The 26,724-nt window shown below is 37.4% G+C and overlaps 1 protein-coding gene across 9 annotated transcripts in view; it reads left to right on the top strand.

Moving 5' to 3' along the window:
• MYO9A (myosin IXA) overlaps window positions 1-26,724 on the top strand; it is a 290,265-nt gene that overhangs the window by 26,079 nt on the left and 237,462 nt on the right. For 8 of the 9 annotated variants that reach the window (XM_054562050.1, XM_054562278.1, XM_054561989.1 and 5 more), the window contains exons 2-3: window positions 12,152-12,254; window positions 21,129-22,039. In XM_054562050.1, coding sequence (XP_054418025.1) covers window positions 21,200-22,039 — 840 coding nt within the window. In that variant the 5' untranslated portion in view covers window positions 12,152-12,254; window positions 21,129-21,199. Of the gene's footprint in view, window positions 1-12,004; window positions 12,255-21,128; window positions 22,040-26,724 lie in introns of those variants that run through there. The other variant, XM_054561824.1, reaches the window with a different exon arrangement.

Below are 26,724 nucleotides of genomic sequence, written 5' to 3'. Positions count from 1 at the left end.
GAAACTAAAACTTGCCCTGGCTGGTGTGGTTCAGTGGATTCAGTGCCAACCTGTGAACCAAACGGTCTTCGGTTTGATTCCCTGGCAGGGCACATGCCTGGGTTGCAGGGCAGGTCCCCGGTAAGGATGCATGTGAAAGTCAACCACACATTTATGTTTCTCTCCCTCTCTTTCTCTCTCTCTAAAAATAAATAAATAAAATCTTTAAAGAAATAAATCTATTAAAATTTTTTTTACATTTTTATAAAGTCATCAACCTGTACACTCTTAAGATTTAGGCATTTAACTATATGTAAATGATACTTCAACTTTCAAAAATCAAATACTAAATGGTTCTTTAGATCTTTTATTTGAAAATGAATATAGAAAAAAATACGTTTATGTTATTTTAAAAGAAGATGATATATGTTCTAAGGCGCGTATGTATGTATATATAAGTAAATGCATAGATCACCATCTGAAGAGATACATACCAAATTGAAAAGGGCAGCACTAGGAAGGTAATAGCTTACAAAAACACCACCACTGTGAAGGTGGAACAAGATGGAAGTAGAGAAGGTGGTATAAATCTAATCTGAGTGTCTTCATCTTTGTTAGAAACATTTACATTAATTTTTTAAGTTGGCTATTTCCATGCCAACTTCAGAATTTAAAGAATTTCAGAAAATTCTAAGCTTTTAAGAATAAACATCCTTGGCATAAATTAACATTGCATATAGATCTTTATCTGTAAATATTTCCACACCTATAAGGAATTTTAAATCACTCAATTGTGAGTGACCAGGAAAGGAACAAGTACTATCTGCTGATTCCTAGTTTATCAATAACTCCATCCCTACAATGATTATGGTATTTCTATTGCACTCTTTTCTTTCATTACTTAGCTGACTCCTAGGCTCCCTTCTTCCCTCCAAAACAACCCACAAAAAAATCTAGTGTAAAGTCTGACACCCTGATGAATACAACACTCAACAGCATCCATTATTTCAGAATATGCAAAGAATTGACCTGAGGTTACTATTATGACATAGATAAACTACCAAAAATATCTTAGGCTTGCCTTTTCTTTTTTCTATTCTTGTCTACTATGCCTTTCTCTAGACAAACTTTAGCTTCCATTGTGTTCAATTGTTTGGGTTTACACTACTGCTGTTATGGACCAAATTGTGTTCCCCCAAAATTCAATGTTAAAGCCCAAGCCCTCAAAGGATTTGGAGACAGAACCATTAAAAAGATATTTATGTTTAAATGAGGTCACAAGGGTGAGGAACTTAATTCAATAGGCCTAGTATCCTTATAAAAAGATGAAGAAATACCAGGGATGCAAGTGCACAGAAAAAAGGCCATTTGAGAGCACAGCAAAGGAGAAGCCCCCAGGAGAATCCAAACCTGCCATTACCTTGAACTTACAACCTGCAGCACTGTGAAAAACTAAATTTCTGCCCTGGCAGGTGTGGCTCAGTGGATTGAGTGCCAGCCTATGAACCAGAGGGTTGCTGGTTTGATTCCCAGTTAGAGCATGACCCTAGGTTCGAGCCAGGTCCCCAGGAGGAGCGCACAAGAGGCAACCACACATTGATATCTCTCTCCCTCTTTCTCCTTCCCTCCCCACTCTTTAACTGTAAATAAATAAAAATGTTTAAAAATAAATAAATAAATAAATAAATTTCTGTTGTTTCAAGCCACCCAGTCTGTGGTATTTTGTTACGGTAAACCTAGCAAACTAATACAGCGACACAACACCAGTCTTCAGTACACAATTCTTTATTTTTTATAAACTTTTTTATGTGTTTTTTAATATACATTTTATTGATTATGCTATTACAGTTGTCCCATTTTTTTCTCCCCTTTATTCCCCTCCGCCCTACACCGCCCTAACTCCCAGCATTCCCCCCTTAGTTCATGTCCATGGGTTGTACAAATAAGTTGTTTGGCTCCTCCATTTCCTATACTATTCTTAACCTCCCCCTGTCTATTTCGTACCTACTATTTATGCTGCTTATTCCCTGTACTTTTTCCCCTATTCTTCCCCTTCCCCTCCCTTCTGTTTTACTGATCATAGTTTTGATTTTCTTTTTCTTAGATAAGTCCCTTTCACATTTCATATAATAAGGGCTTGGTGGTGATGAACTCCTTTAACTTGACCTTGTCTGGGAAGCACTTTATCTGCCCTTCCATTCTGAATGATAGCTTTGCTGGATAGAGTCATCTTGGATGTAGGTCCTTGCCTTTCATGGCTTTGAAAACTTCTTGCCAGCCCCTTCTTGCCTGCAAGGTTTCTTTTGAGAAATCAGCTGATAGTCTTATGGGAGCTCCTCTGTAGGTAACTGCCTCCTTTTCTCTTGCTGCTTTTAAGATTCTCGACTTGTCTTTAATCTTGGATAATGTAATTATGATGTGCCTTGGTGTGCGCTTCCTTGGGTCCAACTTCTTTGGGACTCTCTGAGCTTCCCGGATCTCCTAGAAGTCTGTTTCCCTGGCAAGATTGGGGAAGTTCTCCCTTATTTTTTTCAAGTAAGTTTTCAATTTCTTGCTCTCCCTCTTCTCCTTCTGGCACCCCTATGATTCAGATGCTGGATCATTTAAAGTTGTCCCAGAGGTTCCTAAGCTTCTCCTCGTTTTTTTGAATTCTTGTTTCTTCATTCTGTTCTGGTTGAATGTTTATCTCTTCCTTCTGCTCCAAATCGTTGATATGAGTCCCAGTTCCCTTCCCTTCACTGTTGGTTCCCTGTGTATTTTTCTTTATCTCACTTTGCATAGCCTTCGCCTTTTCCTCCACTTTGCAACCATACTCCACCATTTCTGTGAGCATCCAGATTACGAGTGTTTTGAACTGTGCATCTGATACGTTGGCTATCTGTTCATTGCTTAGTTCTATTTTTGGAACTTTGATCTGTTCTTTCATTTGGGCCATATTACTTTGTCTCAGCACCCCTGTTATGTTGGAAGGGCGGAGTCTTAGGTATTCGCCAGGGCGGGGCAACCCAGGTCGCTGAGTTGTGGTGCTGTATGTGGGGGAGGCGACCAAGAGTAAACAGTGTCGCTTGCTCTTGCTCGGCTCTCGGAGGGCTTTCAGTCACTTCCCCAGCTATGCACAAGCCAATTGGGCCCTCCTGGTGCTGTTTCCCAGGTGGGTGGGTTTGTGTACATTCTAGGACCCTGTGGGTCTCTCCAAGGAACTCTCCTGTGAGGTTGGGAATTTCTGCTGCTGCTGCAACTCCCATAGGTTTTTACCTCCAGAGGTTTTGAGGCTTTCCTTTCCCTAGCTGGAATCCTGGGTTGTGGGACCTGTCCCGCTCCCCAGGTGTTCCTCCAGTTTATCTGCATGCTAATGTGGGACGACCTGGTCTGCCAGCTACTGCTTTGCTACATGTCCTCTCTACCCTGGCAGCCCGTCTCTGCCCCTCCCCCCTCCACCAGTCAGGAATAATATTTTTTCTTTAACTCCTTGCTTGTAGGACTTCCATATAGCTAGATTTTCTGTTAATTCTGGTTGTTTTTTGTTTTTAAATTTGTTATTGTCCTTTTGATTGTATGAGAAGCAGTGTATATCTACCTATGCCTCCATCTTGGCTAGAAGTGGATAATTTATGTTGATCCCCTGAATTCATTGATGTTTTCTGTATCCTGTGTGCCATTGGGTTTATTCAGTGAACTTTCTGATTTCAGATACTGTAATTTTTTGTTTGAGAATTTCCATTTGGTTCTTTTTTTGAGAGTTTCCATTTCTCTGACTAAATACATGGTCTGCACAAATAATGTCCCCCCCCTTTTATAAAATCTTTTATTTCTAAATCATAAGCATGTAATTCTGTAACATGACAGTATCCCACTCAAGTACACCATATGAAATTTTAGGTGAAATGTTGAAATTAAATCTATAATTATTATACCTTTATTATTACCCTACTAGCCACACTCAGCAGGCGTTACTTCTGCCAGACCCTGTATATTAAATCCATATTTTTCTCAAAATTTTATTTATAAGATTTATTATAAAGTGTTTACTAATTCCCACATCTGGGTCATGTGTTGGGTTTATTTGACTTTCTCCTCTTGCCTGCTGTCTCATTTTTATGATTCTTTGAATATTTTAATAATTTTGTGTATGTATGTGTGTGTGTATATATACATATATATAAACATATGAAAAGAACAGTGTGAATGAAGTTATTACTGCCTCCTGTAAAAAGGTCTACTGAGACCTTGGACATACTGAAAATTGTTGTAAGAATTAATGGGTTTAAATGAATAGTTTGGCACATAGTAAGTATTCCAAGGGTTAACCATTGTTGGTATTACTACTACTAACACTCTTACTACTATATGCTTTTAAGTCATTAGCTGCCCTGTTTTTGACTCTCTTTTCTGTCTTTCCTGGACCACTAAACATTGGCAATCCTTAAGGCTTGATCATAGTTGTATCTGTAGTCTCTGTAAGTTCTTCTAGTCTGATTGTTTAAAATGCCAACCACATGTGGATGATTATCAGAAGTGTATTATCTCTATCCTTTTCCTTATTTGGTTTTCAAACTGTATATCCAGTTGTTTACATGGTATTTCTATTTGCATATTCTGTAGGAATTTTAGACTTACTATGATGAAAGGCATACAAAGTCATATTTCCTCCTTTCTCCCAGACAATAGCAAGAACAACACCTACAAATTAACATAAACCTGTTTTTCTTCTTCCACATGTGAATAAGTAGAATCTATTTACCCAGTTGCTTTTAGTGAAATAAACGTAGGTGTTGTGTTTGTTTCTACATATAATCTAAGTTGGCTCTATGGAGTAAATTTACTACAGTGTTGCCGTGAGTTTAGAATACACACCCAATCTGTCTTCTTTCTGTTTCTATCACTTCTGCTTTATACAACAGCCATTGTCTTTGCCTGGACTACTGCAACAACCTCCTAATTGGTTTTCCTGCTTCTACTCCCTCTAATCCAGTCTCTTTCAAGCAATTGGAGTACTATCTTAAAAATGTAAATCAGGTTATATTATTCGCTGTGTCGCAAAACAAAACACCCAGAAGCTTTCTATTACATTTAGAGTAAAATCCCAGATTACAAGGTAGTAAGTACACAGTCCGACCCCTTCCTGTCTCCAGCCTCTTTTACCATATTCCTCTTTGAATACTTTGCTTCAGACACACTGACCTCCTTTTTGTTTTTTGTCATTTTGTACTACTTACTCTTCTTAGATTGAAATATTTAACCCATATATTAACAGTTTGTTCCTTCATTGTCCTATAAGCTTCTTGCTGCCTCCCAGAGGCTTCCCTGAGTGTTACTGATAACTAAAATAAGCATACCTAAGCCCTCTATTATAATGACAGACAAGCTGCTTCCCACAGGCAGATCTGGCAGGTGGCCTGTTGTACTGTCTGAGAGCTAAAAATGGTTTTTAGATTTTTTAAACACTTAAAACAGTTAAAGAAAACACACACACAAACCCTGAATATGTGACTGAGGCTTTCTGTGACCACAAAGCCTAAAATACTGTCTGGCCCTTCACAGAAAGAGAGCTTATGGATATTTAAAATTTCTTTGTTCGGAATCAGAGAATCAAGATGGTGGAGGAGTGAGTGGAAGTCACACTGACCTCCTCCCAGGACCAACCTGGAATTACAACTAAATTGTGGAGAAATCACCTGGAACAAACAACTGAACAATAGTGAGAGAGAAGCCTTATAACGTTGGAGACAGAAGAATTGGCTTTACCGCAATCTAACTGGTAAGGAGTGCGGTACAGACCTGAGAAGGCGGGTGGGGCGCCCACGGGCAGCAGCGCCAGAAGGATATTAAAATGGCCAGTTGGATCCCCCTGAGGAGAGTGGGGTCTACACCAAAAGTGGGGATCTCTAGCCCACAGCACTAGAGCCAAAAAAGTGCGCAGAAAATAGCCACCTGTGAAAAGTGGCAGGGTTGCTGTCTGCCAGAGACAGGTGGCTGGTATGTAAAGAAGTGTTTAAAGAGCCAACATATAAATTTTTATTTGCAGCCACTTACCCTGGTCTTCTGGCAAAGGCAGGGGAAGGGTGGGCAAGAGATGCCTGAGGAGACACTGGGGAAGGAGGCTTTGGGGAGAGAACTGAGAGAGTAGCCGGTGGGATCTTTCGTGTTGACTCATCCCCCATGCGGCAGCAGCCATCTTGCTCAGTCAGAGACCACTCCCCCTGAGTGGTATCAGCGACAGAGGACCTAATAGCCCCTCCCCCAGGTGGGATTCCACTCCGCCCTGTGCTGTCCAAGCTGCCTACTGAGTGCAGAGCGGCAGCCACAGACAGTAGATCCCTGGCTGAAGGGGGCTCAGTGAGGCCTGGTGGCACCTGAGGAGAGACTGGGGAAGGAGGCTTTGGAAAGGGAACAGAGAGAGTAGCTGGTGGTATCCCAGTGCGACTCCTCCCACCTCACCCTGAGCTGCCTAAGGTGGCCCGCTGAGTGCAGAGTGAATAGATTAACAGCTGAAGGAGATAGTCACAGACACTAGATTACCAGAAGACTTGAACAGACTGCCTAAGGTCAGACAGGGTCAACTTTCTGACATCATCAGAGGCAGATCCAGAAAGAAAAATCAGCGGACTCCTACCATAGAAGTTCACACCACAAAGACAGGAAATCAAGACAGATCAACTTAAGAGAGAAGCAAAAAAGAAGAGTCTCACAAATAATGGGAAGACAGAGAAATATGCCCCACTGGACGGGAAGGAGGAATCCCCACAAACAGAACTAAATGAAATAGAGGCAAGTAAACTATCAGATACTGAGTTCCAAACAACAGTTCTAAGGAAGCTCGATGAGCCCAGTGAGCCCAGAGAAATACAAAAAACTACAAGGAAACTACGAGGAACGTACTGCAAAGTGTATTGGCATGAAAAAGGACATAGAAACCATCAATAAGAGACAAGAGGAAATGAAGAATACAATTTCTGAATTGAAGAACACAGTAGAAGGAATCAAAGGCAGGCTAGATGAAGCTGAGGACCAAATCAGTGAGCTGGAGGACAAGGTAGAAAAAAGCTCCCAGAAAGATCAAGAAAATGAAAAAAGACTCAAAAAGAATGAAGCGGCATTGAGGGAAATGCAGGACAACCTGAAATGTAATAATAGCCATATAATAGGGATACCAGAAGGAGAAGAGGATGAGGAAGGGATAGAGAACCTGTTTGAAAAGGTAATGATGGAAAACTTCCCTCATTTGAGGAAGGAAAAAGTCACACAAGTCCACGAAGCACAGAGGGTCCCATTTAAGCGGGACCCAGTGAAGCCCACTCCAAAACACATCATCGTGAAAATGGCAAATATCAAAGACAAACAGAGAATCCTAAAGCAAGCAAGGGAGAAAGAGGACCACTATTACTTGAAATAAAACAAATAGAGAGCCCTATTTCACACATTTATACAAGAAATATTCAGGTGAGTTAAAAATCAATATGTAAGGATCTAAGGAGTTTTAGAAGAAAATAGGACTAATATTTTTCAACTTGAAATAAAATATTCAAACCCAGAAGCTATAAAGTAAATATTAACAATATGACTATATCAAACATTTAACTATATAGTAATATACGTATAAGAAAAGTTAAAGGACAAGGGATAAAATAGAAAACTATTTGCAACACATCTAAAACATGGTAAATAGGGTTGTTTTCTTGGGGGGGGGGCGAGTTCTACACACCTTTAATCAATAAATGGATAAGACTACCAAAAAGTCTTTTAAAGGTTTTTTTTTGAATCATAGAAATAAGCAGGAAATATATTAAAACAGGTTTAGTTTCAACAAATAGTAAAGGAACAACTGAAATAACGCATCATTGTCACAGTCAGATTAATATGTATTAAAAATATTGGTGATATCAAGTATTGGCAACTCTGAAAGGAACTGGGTAGTCATATAAACTTTTTCTTTATCTTAAAGCAGTCCCTTTAGCATATTTTGCAGTGCTGGTTTTGTGGAGGTGTATTCTTTTAGCCTTCTTTTGTCTGGGAAACTCCTTATTTCGCCTTGCAGTTGAATTGAGAGTCTTGTTGCATAGAGCAGTATTGGCTGCAGGCCTTTGCTTTTCATGACTTGGAATATTTCTTGCCATTCCCTTCTGGCTTGTAGTGTTTCTGTTGAGAAGTCGGCTGCTAGCCGTATTGGGGCTCCCTTATGTGTTACTACCTCTTTCTCCCTTGCTTGCTTTAGGATTCTCTGTTTGTCTTTGATATTTGCCATTTTCACGATGATGTGTTTTGGAGTGGGCTTCACTGGGTCCCGCTTAAATGGGACCCTCTGTGCTTCGTGGAGTTGTGTGACTTTTTCCTTCCTCAAATGAGGGAAGTTTTCCATCATTACCTTTTCAAACAGGTTCTCTATCCCTTCCTCATCCTCTTCTCCTTCTGGTATCCCTATTATATGGCTATTATTACATTTCAAGTTGTCCTGCATTTCCCTCAATGCCGCTTCATTCTTTTTGAGTCTTTTTTCATTTTCTTGATCTTTCTGGGAGCTTTTTTCTACCTTGTCCTCCAGCTCACTGATTTGGTCCTCAGCTTCATCTAGCCTGCCTTTGATTCCTTCTACTGTGTTCTTCAATTCAGAAATTGTATTCTTCATTTCCTCTTGTCTCTTATTGATGGTTTCTATGTCCTTTTTCATGCCAATACACTTTGCAGTACGTTCCTCGTAGTTTCCTTGTAGTTTTTTGTATTTCTCTGGGCTCACTGGGCTCATCGAGCTTCCTTAGAACTGTTGTTTGGAACTCAGTATCTGATAGTTTACTTGCCTCTATTTCATTTAGTTCTGTTTGTGGGGATTCCTCCTTCCCGTCCAGTGGGGCATATTTCTCTGTCTTCCCATTATTTGTGAGACTCTTCTTTTTTGCTTCTCTCTTAAGTTGATCTGTCTTGATTTCCTGTCTTTGTGGTGTGAACTTCTATGGTAGGAGTCCGCTGATTTTTCTTTCTGGATCTGCCTCTGATGATGTCAGAAAGTTGACCCTGTCTGACCTTAGGCAGTCTGTTCAAGTCTTCTGGTAATCTAGTGTCTGTGACTATCTCCTTCAGCTGTTAATCTATTCACTCTGCACTCAGCGGGCCACCTTAGGCAGCTCAGGGCGAGGTGGGAGGAGTCCCTCCTGAGGCGGGTTATTGTGTCCTCTCATGGTGCTGCCACTCAGGGTCGTTGTCTCTGCCTTATCAAGATGGCTGCTGCTATATGGGGGATGAGTCAGCACTGAGATCCCTTGTACCACTCTCTCAGTTCTCTCCCCAAAGCCCCCTTCCGCAGTCTCTCCTCAGGCATCTCTAACCCACTCTGCCCCCATCTTTGCCGGAGACCATGTTAAGTGGCTGCAAATAAGAATTTATTCATTGGCCCTTTAAGCAAGTCTTTGTGTCTCCAGCCCCCCATCTCTGGCAGAGAGCAACCCTGCCATTTTTTGCAGCTGGATATTTTCTGTGTACTTTTTGGTCTCTGGTGCTGTGGACTAGAGACCCCCACTTTTGGTTCATACCCCACTCTTCTCAGGGGGATCCAACTGGGCTTTTCAATATCCATCTATGGTTGCTGCCTGTGGTTGCCCCACCTGCGTTCTTGAGTCTCTGCTGCACTTCTTACCATTTAGATTGTGCTGAAGCTGATTCTTCTGTCTCTGAGGTTATAAGGCTTCTCTCTTGCTATTGTTCAGTTGTTTGTTCCAGATGATTTCTCCACAATTTAGTTGTAATTCCATATTGGTCCTGGGAGGAGGTCAGTGTGACTTACACTCACTCCTCCGCCATCTTGATTCTCCTGGACATTTTGATTTTTTTCTATTTTGGGCTATTATTTTATGAATGACATGGCAGTGAACATTTTTGCACATATATTTTAGTGGACATAAGCCATTTTGGTGGAGGTTTGGTAGTATCTCATTACAATTTTGATTTGCATTTTTTTCATGACTAATGATATTGTATTAGTCAACTATTACTGCTTAATGAACAACTTGAAAATTACCAGTGATGAACAGTAGTATTTATTTGTTGGTCATGATTTTGTGGGTCAGCTGGGACAGCCCTGCTCTGTATATTTCATATACTGGGACTAGCAGACGAGATTGAAGCATGTTCCCATGGTGGCAACACAGTGCAAGAATGCATACCTAGGTAGCTAAGCATATTTCAAGACCTTGTTTACATCATGTCTGCTGACCTCCCACTTTTCAAACTAAGCCATGTGGTTTAGCCCAAATTCACGAGAGGGGAGGTATACTTCTCCAACAGACATTAGGAGGTACTGAATATTTTTAAATAATTAAATCTGTAACAGATGTTGAGTTTTGTCTTATATTCTTATTGGTCATTTAGATATCCTCTTTTCTTAAGAGTCACTCTTCCATATATATTGCTTGGCATGCTTACTGTATCAGTGACATTAATTAGTTTCTAATTAATTAATTAGAAAGAACTTTGATTATTTGCTCATTATCTAATTATTGTTGAAAATAGCTCTTACAGGAAGTCAAATAATGAAAATAGATGAGAAAGTAGGAAAAGGTAAAAAAAAAAAAACCTGTCGATACTTCTGATGAAAAAGATAAGTATTTTACTCTTTAGTGGGGAAGTCAGACAATGAATGGAAAACAATTCTTTGTGGTGAATCAAGTTTTTTTTTTTTGTTTTGTTTTGTTTTGTTTTTTTTAAGGATTTTGTTTATTTTTAGACAGAGGGGAAGTAGGGAGAAAGAGCGGGAGAGAAACATCAATGTGTGGTTGCCTCTCGCATACCCACTGAGTGCCGGGCCTGCAATACAGACATGTACACTGACTGGGAACCAAACCAGTGACCCTTTGGTTCGCAGGCCAGCACTCAGTCCACCAAGCTACACCAGCCAGGGCTGAATCAAATTCTTGAGACAGACTCATAGATAGTAGGATGACAGCTAAGAGGGGTAGAGGGATTGAATAAAAAGAAAAAAGGATGGACATGGACAACAATGTGGTGATGGCGAGGGGTAAGGGTATGAGGGGATTAAACAGTAATAAAAATACAATAAAGAAATTATTAAATAAAAATAAATGTATGGCAAAGAAATTAGGGTTAGGAGAATAGTGTCATGAAAGAGGGTTACTTTAGATAGGGTAGTAAAGAAAAGCCACTCTAAGCAATTGGCATTTGAACAGAGACCTCAGTGATATGAAAGGAGGTCCAGGCAGAGGGAGCAGGAAGTGTAAAGGTCTTGAAGCAGGAACAAGCTTAAACACAGATAAAAGGCCAGTGAGGCTAGAGTGTCTTGAGGGAAAGATGAAATTAGGCCACAGTAAGAGTTTTCAATTTTATTTGTGTAATGGAGAGCCACTGAAGGCTGTGACAGTGATTTAATTTACCTTTAAAAAGGCTGACTTTGCCTATAGTGGAGCCATGATAGAAGCAAGGATATCACATTCTTTCACTAATTCAAATGAGAGCATAGTGGTAGAGAGCATAGCGGGAATGGTTACAAAAAATGGTTAGATTCAGGGTATATTTTAAGGGTAAACCAATACTATTTACTGATGATTACAAGAGTTTTCTTACAGAATTTCTTACAGGGGAGGGGATGGGAAAATTTTATAGTAAAGCATTAGTCAGGGTAGATTAACTGCTGTAACTAAACAACTCCCAAATATCAATGGCTCTGCTCAGTAAAATTTTATTTTTTATTTACATCGCAGTCCAATGTAAGTGAGTGGAGGTGGGTGATGGGAAGGCACTCTTCTTCATGTGGTCATTTTGGACCCAGGATCCTTCCATCTAGTGGCTATGTATTCTTTAGAACGTTAGAGCATTCCCCTGAATCCTCTCCTTTGTTTCAACAGACAAGGAAAAGCAGTCCCCTTTTTAGGGGTTTTATTTGCTCAGCCTGAAGGAGATGTTCATCACCCCTGCCCATATATTATTGGCTTAGGACTTGGTCACATGACCACATGTAACTGAATCAAGGAAGCCCGGAAAATATAGTCTAACTCTGTACCTAGAAGAGGAGTAAAATGGGTTTGTAAGACTATTTAGGGACGTTTGAAAAACAATCATTATGAAACACATAGTTTGTAGGGTTTAAGAATATAAATATTTACATATGTAAATTGCATATACTTAATTTTTTTTATCCTCACCGGAGGACAATTTCTTCATTGCTTTTCAGAGAGAGAGAGGAGGGGAGTGAGAGAAAAACATTGATTGGAGAAAGAAGTACTGATTGGTTTCCTCCTGTACATGCCTGAACTGGGGATTGAACCTGCATCTAGGTATGTGCCCTGACTGAAAAATTGAACCCGCAACTTTTTGGTTTATGGGATGGCACTCCAACCAACTAAGTTACACTGGTCAGGGCAATAAGTTGCATATATATTTATATATATGATTATACATTATTATGGTAAGAACTATATTTATTTTTAGAACATTTAAACTGTAAGTATTAAAATAATGAAGAAACATTAATATTAGCTCTTGAACATCACTTTTCCAGAGTTGTTTTCTGAAATAAGTTCAAAATGTTAATAGCTCTCTCCCCATGATATTTATAGCTGTACTCAAATCATGTTGTTTTCCAGATGGACTCTGCCTTGATAGTAGACTGTTCTTTTAAAATGTACTGATGAGGCCTTTGCTTTGAGTGATTTCTTTTTTCTGTAGTAAAGCTAGATTTTTATTTTTTAGACATTTGTCTAATTCTATTCTTCCAATCCTCTTGTAACTGAATGATAATGTGTGATTCTGCTTGTTAACATTCATCAATAGATTGCTATGATAAAATAAGTACAAAGAAAAATGATAGTTTTTTTTTCTTTTTGGAAAAATAACCTTAAAAGCTTGATAAAAAAGTAAAAGCAGTAGTGTATATTTTTTGAAAATTAAATTTTATTAGCACACAGATGTAAAACACTGCATTAAAAAGCTTTAGTTGTTTCATCCTTTTAACTGACTTTCTAATTAAAGGAAACTGTAATTTCTAACTTCATTTTCTTTTTTCACCATAGTTTTCCTCTATAATTAGTCTTCTAACTTAGCCTAGAGAATAACACCATAAGCTGACCTATTCTGAACCACACCCTACTGACCACAGCAACTGTCTACCACATTGTTTCCCTCTGTTAGCGTATACTTCTGAAATAACTACTTTGGGATAGAGAATAAAAAGTATTAATTTTCTATATAGCAGCTACAGTAATGTCTGATTATTATATAAGTGCCAGTAATGTGCTCATTCTTTGTATACATAGTTTTGTTTTCATGTTTATCCCCACATTATTATTAAATAAACTTTCCCCTTGTTGATTTGAAATCCCATCTTTATCATAAATTTCATAGATTTTTTGCTCTTTAAGCCTTAATATTCTGACTGGAAAGGTGTGTTCCCTCTCTTAGAGAAGTGCTATTCAACTCCAATAAGGTAATGCACTTCAAACTTATTTTTGGTGAAAACTATATAGAAGGAAATTTTGAAGATTTCTCGAAAGCCTTAATATTTATATCTATATATATCATTTTATATTTTGTGTTTTTTTCATTTGGCATTATATTGCCCATCCCTTGCCCTATTTCTTCATGGCTGGCATTATAAGTGTTCTTCACTATCCAACTCTGTTTAATTCTTTAGTTTAAATATGGAATTTGGATGTCATGGAGGTACTGCCTTATTTGAATCTGTTTGATTTTTCAAGTTTGGCTAGCAAGTAGCATGATTGTGAAGGAAGTATGCAAAAGTTTATTCAAATATATTTGATTCCTGAGTTTAGAGTGAGATTTTTAGATACCAGAAATTTAGATAACAAAGGATACCTATATTCTCAAAGGGTATGGTGCTGAAATGCCCCCTTTTGATTGCAGAGGACGAAAACCAAATTTACAGTGGCTCAGGGCATAAAAGGGAATTGATTGGTACATTTAACAAGGAATTTCAGTGGTTGAGTATATTTGAGGCATAGCTGGTTTCACTGGCTCAAGTAGTTATAAGGTTTTACCATGTGTTCATTCTCTTTTACTACAGAGAAGCTTTTTTGGTGCATTCAGGGAAGATAGCTGCCAACAGCTTGTAAGTTTACAGTAGTCCCCTCTTATCCATAGGACATATGTTTCAGGACTCCCAGTGGATGCCTGAAACCACGGATAATACCAAACTCTATACATACTATGTTTTTTCTCATTATTACGTACCTATGATAAAGTTTAATTTATAAGTTAGACACAGTAAGAGGTTAACAGTCATAATAATAAAATAGAAAAATTACAAAAATACTGTAATGTTATTTGAATGTGGTTTCTCAAAATCATATTGTACTGTACTCACCCTTCTTGTGATGATGTGAGATGATAGAATGCCTGTATATGACATGAAGTGAGGTGAAAGACCTAGGCATTGTGACATAATGTTAGGCTTTATTGACCTTATGTCAAAAAAAGGGCCATTTGCTGTGGGTGATCTGGGTAACTGAGCCATGAGCTACTAAGTGACTAATGGCTGAGTAGCTTTTATAGCTGGAATACACTGGACAAAGGGATGATTCATGACCTGGGCCAGACAGAATGGGATGGTGTAAACTTTCATCATACTACTCAGAATGACACATAATTTAAAACTTAAGAATTATTTACTTCCAAATTTTCCATTTAATAGTTTTGACACTGGCTGAATGTGGCAACTAAAACCCCAGAAAATGAAACTGTGTATGGGGTGGGGGACAAATGTACAAGTGTTTAGATTAGCAGCCCTACTAGAAGAAAAAATTCTTTCCTAATAGTTGCAGCAAAGTTCCAGTATAGTGAATGCCACCATTGCTAGGGGGAATGGAATAAACTGATTGGGCATGCGTCACAACTAATACCACCCTTTTACCCTAACTGGGGGCTGATTTTAATCCATTTAAATTGTGTCAGATGACAAAGGAAGAGAAATAGTTCTTCAAAGGAAACCACAGAAGGTATAAATTACCTACTGGGCAGACTAAATTGGTAGGTGTCCATGTACCTGTGCTATAGTGTGTCATATGGTAACTTATTTCTTCCATCACCTTTTCTTTAGTTGAAATACTACAAAAGATTTTTTTTCTCTGCACCTTTGGCTTTGATATACTACACGTAAAAGGGGGCTCCTGTATTATCTCTAGTGATGATCAGCTGATGTGCACTCTTCTCACATCTGACATGAAAAGCTGTTTCTCAATCCATCATTTTTTTTCCAGAAGAAATAATGAAAGGCACCTGTCTTCTTTTTTTTAAATCTTCATATGAGGACTTTTTTTTTTCATATCTTTTTAGAGAGAGAGGAAGCAAGGGTTGGGGGGAGAGAGAAAGAAACATCTGTGTGAGAGAGAAACTCGGTTGTCAGTCTTCTCGTATGTGCCCTGACTGGGGATTGAACCTGCAATCTGGGCATCTGCCCTGACTGGAGATTGAACTCGCGACCCTTCAGTCTACGGGATGACACACCAACCGTGCCATACTGGTCAGGACTTGACTACTTTTGACCTAAATCTCATTTAGTCTTGCTTACCAAAGAACCTTGCATCATCAGGTAGACCTTTTCTTCCTTAAGTTTTCGGTATCTGCTTCTCTGCCTGATTTTATTTATAGCTGTAAAGATGTGTTCCCAATCCCCAACATTTTGCTCATACTTCTCTTTCATTTATAGAATATTTGTTCAATACCTTCTAGTCTACCTACTTGTCATTCTACCACGTCCTCCTTAATTTATAGTTTTTTCTTATTTCCTGCTTTTCAGGGTCACCAGTGATATCCAGAGACCTTTGTCTCAGGCCTAAACCTAAAATTATAGTACGTAAGAGCTTAAAGGGACCTAATAGATATTTAACTCAGTTTTTTTTTCTATTTTGCTTGATGTTATTTTGGATTATACTGACTTTCTTTTAGCTAGAATTTACATGGTATTTCTTCTCTTTTTTTCAGATACTCTTTCCTCATATTACAGATGTGTGTATTGAAAACAGCATAGTTAGATTTTAAAAACCTGGTCTGACAATCTTTGTCTTTTAACTGGAGCATTTACACTTAATACAGTAACATGATATTTTGTTTGCTTTCCATTTGTTCATCTGTTCTGACCCTCCCCTTTCTTGCTTTGTTTTTTGAGTTGATTATTTTTTTATCATTCCATTTTTCACTCTGTTAGTTGAGAAGTTATACTTTTTCTCTATTCTTTTTAGTGTTTACCCTAGAATAGGGATTGGCAAACTTTTTCTTTTAAAGCTACATAGTAAACATTTTTGGCTCTGTGAACCACATGGTCTGTGTCACAACTCCTCAGTTCTGCCACTGTAATGCAAAAAGTATATCTATGTAATGCATAGATAATAGGTAACTATAAACTGTAGGTGAAGAACTAGGTAAGATTATTCAGATAGAAGAGCACTGGGTTGAGACCAGTGACTGGGAGAATATTTTTACTTTTATTAAAGTGAGATATTGGAAAAGGAATTGTAAGAGTGAATCAGAAAGAGTAGGTCTACCAGGAATATTACAAGAAAAATAACTGTTACAGGAGGGCAGTATCAAGAATGAGAAGATGGCCACTTCAGTTAAATGCTATAGTGTGGTATGTTAGGATAGATTTGAGAAGAGGCTCTTGGGTTTGGCAACTTTATGGTAATTGATGACATTTTCAAAGAACATTGGCATTAGCTTGCTATGTGGGAAGAATGGTAAGGCAGTGGAGAAATATAGACCACCGATTGTCAAATACTGTGCTCTGGACGAGCAATAGCAGAATTGCCTAGATTTTCCAACCTCAGAAACATTATTGGTCCTAGAAATATATATCTTAAAAATGTTTCTCAGATGATTTTGATAAATGCTTGTGGCTTGCTGTCAAGATATATTTGTGAGTGATATTTTGAAGTAACCCTTTTTTCCAAACACAAAGCAATAACTGATAAAGTAACAAAGAGAGAAAACCAAATGGATATAAATGGAACTCGTAAAAGATAAACATTTTTGCTTTAGAAAGGGAATCGATGGCAAAGCTGTGAGTGGGGCTATGGCTGGGAACCTTCTGGTGAAAGCAGCTGAGGTTTTGTCTTCTTTGTGGTAAATGGGGACGTGCTATTGCACTTGGTCTCATTGTTGAAAACCAAGGGCTAGGATAGGTAGACACCTCAGTTGAAAAAGATATTTCTGAGGTTAGTGCTAGGGCTGTCATATTGTACACCTTTAGAGATCAGACTGTAGTTTTGTAGTGCATCTCCTGGAGTGTTGCAGGGCACACCTTGCTTGACTGGAAGGAGTAGCTTTCTGCTGACTGGTGCCAGAGGCCACAGTTTATGTGAAGCCATATGCTTAGGGACTTAGGAGAACACAAGTAGAGTTTGCTCAGGGACTTAGGAAAACACAAATAGAGTTTTACAACTAGAAACTTGCTAGCTCAGAGCATAATTGTACTGTTAATTCAGGACAAATCTCCTGACTTGAATGAACTAACTGTAAGAAAACTGTTCATGAGATAACTGGGGAAATTGAACACTGACTAGGAATATTAAAAACTGTTAATTTTTGAAGGTGCAATTAATGATATTGTAGTTGTGTTTTTAAAAAGTAGTAAATAGTGGGTTCTCAGTAAATGAAGGAAAGACAAAAATTTTTCTTGAAAAAGTGCTCCTGTAAAGCTGAATTCTCAAACAAATTAAGCCATCTAATGCTGAGAAAGATACAAAATAAAATCAATCAGAAGAGCAGTTTACTCTAGATGACATTAAAATATTAGCTTGAAAAATATCAAATTATATATTTAGGATTTTCAAGGAGATGAGTGAATAAGTAATATTTTTAAAAAGAAAACCATTTTGAAATTTAAATAGGGAGAAAAAATGATCAGGTGGATGTGAAAATGACAGAAACCTTAGAAGTGAAAAATAATATGATTACAAAAAATTACATTGTGTTCATGAATGGGAAGTCAATAGGATGTCTTTTTTCCAGTATTAATCTATAAAATCAATGCAGTATTAAACTTCCAAAAGTTTGTTACTATGTTATTTCATGTTATTTTATGGTAGTTGACATGTTGCTTTTGAGATTCTTGTGGCAGAGTAAATAGTGAAAGTAACATTGAAGAAGAACAAATAGAGGCGACTTGCCCTCTAGATTTCAAAACTTACATAGCTATAATAAGATAAGCTCAGGGATGGACACACAGACTCGGTGAAACAGAATACAAAGCCCAGAATAGATTGATATTTTTGCGGAATTTACTTCATGACAAAGATGGCACATTAATATAAATCAGTGGGGAAATGTTAGACTCTTCACTGTGGTGCTGGTCTAGTTACTAATCTGATTTGATGTGAAAATAATTAATTGCCCTGTTTCACAGCATACATGAAAATAAATTCTGTATGGATTAAAGACCAAAATGAGAAAAGCAAACCATAGGCTTTTTATAAGAAAATATGGGATAGTAACTATGTTCTTAGGAGAAGGAAGGATTTTAAAAAACTATACCAGGAGATCATATTAAGTAGGCTTTAGAGGCAGACTGCATGATTCAAATCTCAACTTTATCACATTCTATTTATGATGTTGAGCAATTATTATAATCTCTGTATTTTCTCATTTGTAAAATGAGGATGATGATGATGATAAAAATCCTCAGAAGAAATTGTGAGGATTAAATTAAATAATCCATGTAAAATGCTTAGAAAAATGACTGGTACAAATAAGCATACAATAAGAGTTAAGGGTAATTGTTAATGTTGTTTATTAAAAAAGAAACAAATCATACCTGTAAAGAAATGACAGATTTGGCAATTAAAAATAAAAACTTCTCTACAACAAAAGGCAGTGAAACAAAATAGATAGGAGATATTTGCCACACGTACAACTGAAAAGTGATTGATATTCAGGATATATGGAATATATCCTACTAGTAAGGAAAAGATGACTCAAAAACGGGAAGATGAAAAACCAACACAGCCCAAATGGCAAGTGGTAGGATGAATATTACTCATCTACACTAGTAATCAGGGAAATGTAAACTAAAGTAATGAGATAGCTTTTTACACTTACTATCTTGGCAAAAAAATCAAGCCTGATAATGCTTTTATTAGTAAGGAGGCAGAGACTCCTGAGTTCTTCCGATGTGGGCTGTGAAATAGCTGATGCATTTTGGAGAACATTTTTTTAATATCTAGTAAAGTTGAAGATGCTTAAAACCCAGTAGTTCTGCTTTTAGGTATGAAGCCCAGAGAAATTCTAGCAAAGACACATGAGGAGACATGTATGAGAATTGCAGCATTGTTTTAATCATGTGATATTGGAAACCTTCTAAGTGTTCACTTGGAGTGATAAATTGTGGCATAATCATATAATGGGATTTAAAAAACTTTAGTTTTAGAGCAGTTTTAGGTTCACAACATAATTGAACAGAAAGTACATAGATTTTCCATATATCCCATCTGCCTGTACACATGCATAGCCTTCCCCATTGTCAACATACCCCATCAGAGTGGAATTTTGTTACAGTTAATGAACCTACATACAGTGGCTTATTATTTGACAGTTAATGAACTTTACATATATCAGCATTTATAAATAGAAAATACATTAAAGTGAGATACAGACTATTTAGTATGAAACCTTTTTTTTTCCAACCTATAAAGCTGATACTGTACTATATAATTTATGGAGACACACATATGTTTTCAAAATATAAAAACATGAATTTGAATAATACTAACCTCAGGATAGTGGTTCCTTCTGCAGAGCAGAAGGAAGAAACTGTAACTGTATCTTTAATAGTGTATTTATGAAATAATTTGGATCAATTATTGGAGCTTTCAAACTTGTTGAATCTGGGTGGTAGATATATGACTGTTTTTAATATGTTCTATGATATTCTCTGCATTTGAAAGATCATCTAAGAAAAAGATAAAAGAACAAAGTTTATTTAGAAGACTTTGACAAGTATGTAGTAGTATGAGAGAGAAGTGAAGGTACTTTAAAAAATATCACATAAAAACACAGCATCTTTATATGTTAAAAGATGAAATTTGTCAAAAGAGATTGGTAGCACATGAAAGTGGTTTTTTATGGGGCAAGGTACTGATGGGGATATTAAGAAATGGATTTTATGAGTTCTGGAAAGGATGTGGCACATATTTTCTCTATAGACAGAAATGGAATAACAGATGAAATGAAAAGAGGAATGCATTTTTGAGTTTGAGAGTCATTTAAAGGAAATCACTATTTTCTTAGGTATAAAAGTTGAATTCATTTTTCTAGAGGTGTGATATATGAGAAGATTGGAAGGATATGCAGAATACTTGTAAGGAATGAAATAAGGTTAGATAAAAATGTAGCATTAAAAGGGAAAGTTGAATAAAATTTGTAATGGTGTCTAGTTGTATACTTCTGTCGGCTTTGTTCAGCAAGCCAGGAGCAGGATGTTTTTGTTGCCCCCTTCCGCTCTCTACCTTTGGTAAGATGTAGAGTCAAGAGTGTAGAAGTTCTTAAAAATATGTCTCTTCTATAGCAGATTTTTGTCATCTCTTGGTTAATTAAAATAGTTTAATTTCTCTCTGATGTCATCTTGCTGTTTTTAATTTCACAAAATTTTTGTTCCATCAGTGGCATTTATTCTTGTTTTTGTGTTATTCATAAGAGCTTTTCAGTGCAGGGTGACTAGATTATTGTGATTATCCTGTGCATCTTAGTCTTCAGAGAGACTTCAGATGGAAAGAAAGAACCGGATTCAAATCTCAGGCATCTTAGAAACATTTGCAATAGTAGAAGATAAAATAATTTTTATATGTACTTCTTAGATTTGGAATTATTAATATAATAAAACATTGAGACAATTTTTGGCCAGCTCCTGTTTTAGAAAGTGCCTACCTTTGGATAATGAAATAATATTATGTGGTCTCAATGAGGCCGTTTCAAGACTGTTCCTCCTGAGCACCTTTCAAGTTGCTAGATGAGATGCTGCCCAATTCATGAATCACTTGGTAAAGCCAATTAGATCTTAAAAAAAAAAAGACTTTCCATACTGAGATTTAGGATTTTATGTTCTACAAGATGTAATCAACACAATTACTAAGACTGTCTTGAGCATCAGAAAGCAATGATATTGTAATATGACTTCTAAGTGTTTCACATCTTTTATGTTACAGTTCTTTTGCCGCGAAAATGGTTTGCACAGTCTTGAACATGTACTCTTCATGCTGATGGGACAAGATCCAATATGAATATAAATGATGGAGGTAGACGACGCTTTGAGGATAATGAACATACATTACATATATATCCTGGGGCAATTTCAGAAGGGACAATCTACTGTCCAATTCCTGCCAGAAAAAACTCCACAGCTGCTGAGGTGATTGACTCTCTTATAAACAGACTTCATCTTGACAAAACAAAATGTTATGTTCTAGCAGAGGTAAAGGAATTTGGTGGAGAAGAATGGATACTCAATCCAACGGATTGTCCAGTTCAGCGAATGATGTTGTGGCCCCGAATGGCTCTGGAGAATCGCCTAAGTGGAGAGGACTACCGCTTTCTTCTGAGAGAAAAAAACCTAGATGGATCAATCCATTATGGTAGTCTTCAATCATGGCTACGGGTAACCGAAGAACGTCGCAGAATGATGGAACGGGGTTTTCTTCCACAGCCTCAACAGAAAGACTTTGATGATTTATGTAGCTTACCTGATTTGAATGAGAAAACTCTCTTAGAAAACTTACGAAATCGCTTTAAGCATGAAAAAATTTATACCTATGTTGGCAGTATTCTAATAGTTATTAACCCATTTAAGTTTCTTCCTATTTATAACCCCAAATATGTCAAAATGTATGATAACCACCAGTTGGGAAAACTTGAGCCCCACATTTATGCTGTGGCTGATGTGGCTTATCATACCATGCTTCAGCGCAAAAAGAATCAGTGCATTGTGATTTCGGGAGAGAGTGGTTCTGGCAAGACTCAAAGCACAAACTTTCTTATTCACCACCTTACTGCTCTCAGTCAGAAAGGATTTGCCAGTGGAGTGGAACAAATTATTCTTGGAGCTGGACCAGTACTTGAGGTGTGTAGAAATACTTTTCTTATAAACATGTCTTTAAAAAACTTTTAAAAAGGTCTGGTAAATGTGACAAAATGAAATAAAACTACATAGAAGTATAGATGTCATAAGTCACCAAGGAAAACTGGAAGATATAACAGCAAAAAAGCAGTGTGGAAGATTTGAAGAGTGCGATAGTGGCAGTATTTATTTCCTAAAGGTGTCTTTAGGTCATAGTGTTGCAAAATAAAGAGATAATTGGAGTCATATATATCCCCCGTAAAGGGAGATAGCAGGGGCAAAAACTTTGTAATAGGATTGTGAAAGTAGGTGATGGAAAAAATTCTTGTTTATGTATTTTTATGTCAGCAACCTTAACATCAGTGCCTAGCATGAGACTCTAAGGGTTCAATTTTGAAAATGTAGAGAATATGGGGAAATTTTTTTTAGTTCTGTAATGTTTTAGAAGTAATACTATCAAGGGTAGAAAGGAAAGAAAATACACTATTTTTGTTTTAGGACTGAGAGGAAGAGATAATATTACTTGGTTTTTAAAGAGAGATTTTGTAAGGTATAATTGAGATACAATGAAATGCATATATTTACAATGTATAATTTGGTAAATTATGGCATATACATATATCCATTAAACCACTACCATAGTCAAGAAACTGAAGATAACCATTATCCTTAAAGTTTTCTCATGTCTTTTTTGTAATATTTCTTTCACAAAAAATACTCATCTACAAGAAACCACTCATGTAGTTTCTATTACTATACATTAGTTTGAATTAGTGTTTTGGGATTCTTAGGGTATAATCCCAGCAGTGGAATCACTGGGTCAAAAAGCAGTTCCATTTTTAGCTGTTTGAGGAAATTCCACACTGTTTTCCACAATGACTGCACCAGTCTGCATTCCCACCAACAGTGTACTAGGGTTCCCTTTTCTCCACAGCCTCGCCAGCACCCGCTGTTTGTTGATCTGTTTATGATGGCCTTTCTGACCCGTGTGAAGTGTTATCTCATTGTGGTTTTAATTTGCATTTCTCTGATGGCTAGTGATGGTGAGCATCCTTTCAAATGCCTCTGGGCCCTCTGTATCTCCTCCTTGGAAAAGCATCTGCCCAGGTCCTTTGCCCATTTTTTGATTGGATTGTTTGTCTTCTTGGAGTGGAGTCGTGTGAGTTCTTTATATATTTTGGAGATCAAACCCCTGTCTGATGTATCATTGGCAAATATATTTTCCCATATAGTTGGTTCCCTTTTCATTTTGCTGATGTTTTCTTTAGCCGTGCAGAAGCTTCTTATTTTGATGAGGTCCCACTTGTTTATTCTTCCCTTTATGTCCCTTGCTCTAGGGGACATATCGGTGAAAATATTGCTGCTTGGGATATCTGAGAGTTTCCTGCCAATGTTCTCTAGGACTTTTATGGTGTTGCAACTTATATTTAAGTCTTTTATCCGTCTTGAGTTTATTTTTGTATATGATGTAAGTTCGTGATTGAATATCAATTTTTTCCATGTAGCTGTCCAGCTTTCCCAACACCATGTGTTGAAGAGGCTGCTTTTACTCCAATTTATGCTTCTGCCCCCTTTGTCAAATATTAATTGACCATAGAGACATGGGTTTATTTCTGGACTTTCTGTTTTGTTCCACTGATCTCTGTGTCTGTTCTTGTGTCAGTATCTGACTGTTTTGATTACAGTGGCCTTGTAATATAGTTTTATGTCCAGTATTGTGATCTCTCCTGCTTTGTGTTTTTCTTTCTCAAAATTGCTGCAGCTATTTGAGGTTGTTTATAGTTCCATATAAATTTTTGAAATGTTTGTTTTATATCTGTGAAATACGTCATTGGTATTTTAATAGGGATTGTGTTGAATCTATAAATTGCTTTGGATAGTGTCCACAATATCATAAATTAATTGACTACATACGTAAATGGATTTATTTCTGGGCTGTCTATTCTACTGATCTGTATATGTTTGTATTTATGCCAGTACCATACTGTTTTAATTAGTATAGTTTTATAATATAATTTGAAATCAGGAAGAGTGTGATAGTGGCAGTATTTTTTCCTAAGGCGTGTTACCACATGTGAAGTCTTCATCTTTATTCTTCCTCAAGATTGGGTTGGTTAAAATTTTGTGACATACAAATTTTCAAATTTTCTTTCCTATTTCTGTCAAAAAAACCATTGGAATTTTGATAGAAATTACAGTGAACCTCTAGATTGGTTTGGGTAGTATGGACATTTAACAGTATTAATTCTTTCACTCCATGAGCATGGAATAGCTTTCCATTTATTTGTCGTCTTCAGTTTCTTTCATTAATGTCTTAGGAGTTTTCATTGTACAGATCTTTCACCTCTTGGTGAAATTTTCCCCAGATTTAATCCTCTGTTAATAGTACCTTTTGAAGAGCAGAATTTTAAATTTTGATGAGGTTCAATTTAGCCATTTTTTTCCTTTATGAATTGTGCTTTTGGTGTTGGATTTAAGAAAATTTTTCCTAACCATTAGGTTGCAAAGATTTTGTATTTTTTTTTCCATTTGCTTTTAGGTCTGTGGTCCATTTTGAGTTCATTTTTGTGTATGGTAGAAGATATAGATCCTGTGCTACTTACGAGTATTTGTTTCAAGACTATTATTTGTTTCAAGGCTATTTTTTAAAATTTATTGCCTTTGTATCTATTGTCAAAAGGTCATTTGTCCATGTATATGTGAGTTTATTTCTGGATTCTTACTTCTGTCCCATTGATCTGTTTGTCTGCCTTTATATCATTGCCACACTATTTTTTAAAATATATTTTATTGATTATGCTATTACAGTCGTCACAGTTTTTCCCCCTTTGCCCACCTCTGCCCTGTATCTCCATTCCCTAAGGCAAGTTCATGTCCATGAGCCGTGCACATAAGTTATTTGGCTTCTCCTTTTCCTGTACTGTTCTTAACATCCACCTGTCTATTTTACACCTACTAAATATACTTCTTAATCCCTGCACCTCTTCAGGCATTCTCCCCCTTCCCCCTCCGAACTGATAATCCTCCAAATGATCTCCATATCTAAGATTTTGTTCCTGTTCTGGTTGTTTGCTTAGTTTGTTTTTTTAGATTCAGTTGTTGATAGTTGTGAATTTCTTGCCATTTAAATGTTCATAGTTTTGATCTTTCTTAAATAAGGCCCTTTAACATTTCATGTAAAAATGGCTTGGTGATGATGAACTCCTTTAGCTTTACCTTGTCTGGGAAGCACTGTATCTGCCCTTCATTCTAAATGATAGTTTTGTTGGATAGAGTATAATCTTGGTTGTAGGTCCTTGCTTTTCATCACCCTGGATACTTTTTTGCCAGTCTCTTCTTGCCTGCAAAGTTTCTTTTAAGAAATTAGTTGACAGTCTTATGGGAACTCTTTTGTAGGTAACTCTGCTTTACTCTTGCAGCTTTGGAGATTCTCTCCTTATCTTTAATGTTGGGTAATGTAATTATGATATGCCTTGGTGTGTTCCTCCTTGGGACCAACTTATTTGGAATTTTCTGCGCATGCTGGACTTGTATGTCTGTTTCCTTCACCAGATTGGGGATGTTTTTTTTCATTATTTTTTCAAGTAAGTTTTACATTTTTTGCTCTTCCTTTTTCCCTTCTGGCATCCCTGTAATTCAGAGTTGGCACATTTGGAGATGTCCCAGAGGCACCTTACACTATCCTCATTTTTTAAAATTCATTTTTCTTCTTCCTGTTCTGGTTGAAAGCTTATTTCTTCCTTATGTCCCAAATTATTGATTTGAATTCTGGCTTTCTTCCCTTCACTGTTGGTTCCCTGTAGATTATCCTTTATTTCACTTAGTGTAGCCTTCATTTTTTCCTGGGTCTTTTTTATTTTGTTGCTGTACTCAATTCTTTGAGCATCCTGATTCACCAGTGTTTTGAACTCTGCATCTGATAGGTTGGTTATCTCCATTTTGTTTAGTTTTTTTTCTGGGATTTTTGTTCTGTTCTTTCATTTGAGCCATAATTCTTTGTCTCCTCAAAATGGCAACCTCCCTGTGTTTGTTTTTGTGTGTTAGGCAGAGCTGCTTTGACTCCCTGTCTTAGTTGTTTGGCCTGTTGTTAAAAAGGGACCTATAGGTTGTGTGGGATGGAGCCTTAGACAATTGCCTGGGCAGGGCAACCCGCTTAACTTCTTTGTGTCTCTGTGTAGGGGGAGATCTCAGAGAGGGGAGAGTGCTGCTTCCTGGCTTCTGGAGGTTTGCATGGTACTTGCCCTGTGCGACTGGCACCCTTCCAACTGTTGCCCTGGTGCTGAATCCCAGAGTGGGAGGATCTGTATGGATTTTAAGTTCGTGCAAGCCCTTTAAGCCGAGTCTCTTGAATATCTGGCCATTTCTTCTGCCACCCCAACACTCACTGGTTTTTACAGCCAGAAGTTATGGGGATTTATCTTCCTGGTGTTGGAAACCTGGGTTATGCAGTCTAGCCTCAGGCTGGGATGGTTCACTCCCAAGGTATCCTTCCCTATTTTTATCTATCACACATGTATGTGGGACTGCCCGTTCCGCTGCTGCTGCCTCTCCATGCCTGTCCTACCTGTCTGGATGAATGTGGCTTCTTTAAATCCTTGGTTGTCAGATTTCTATACAGCTCCATTTTCTGAGACTTTTGAGACCTAGTTGTAATTTTTTCTGTGGTTGTGCAAGAAGCAAAGTGAGTT

This window comes from Pteronotus mesoamericanus, unplaced genomic scaffold (assembly GCF_021234165.1).
Source record: "Pteronotus mesoamericanus isolate MK-2021 breed Mesoamerican mustached bat unplaced genomic scaffold, CSHL_Meso_final contig_100, whole genome shotgun sequence".
Classification (NCBI taxonomy): domain Eukaryota; kingdom Metazoa; phylum Chordata; class Mammalia; order Chiroptera; family Mormoopidae; genus Pteronotus; species Pteronotus mesoamericanus.
Note: the sequence above shows the minus strand (reverse complement) of the source record. Positions and strands in the feature narration are given on the sequence as shown.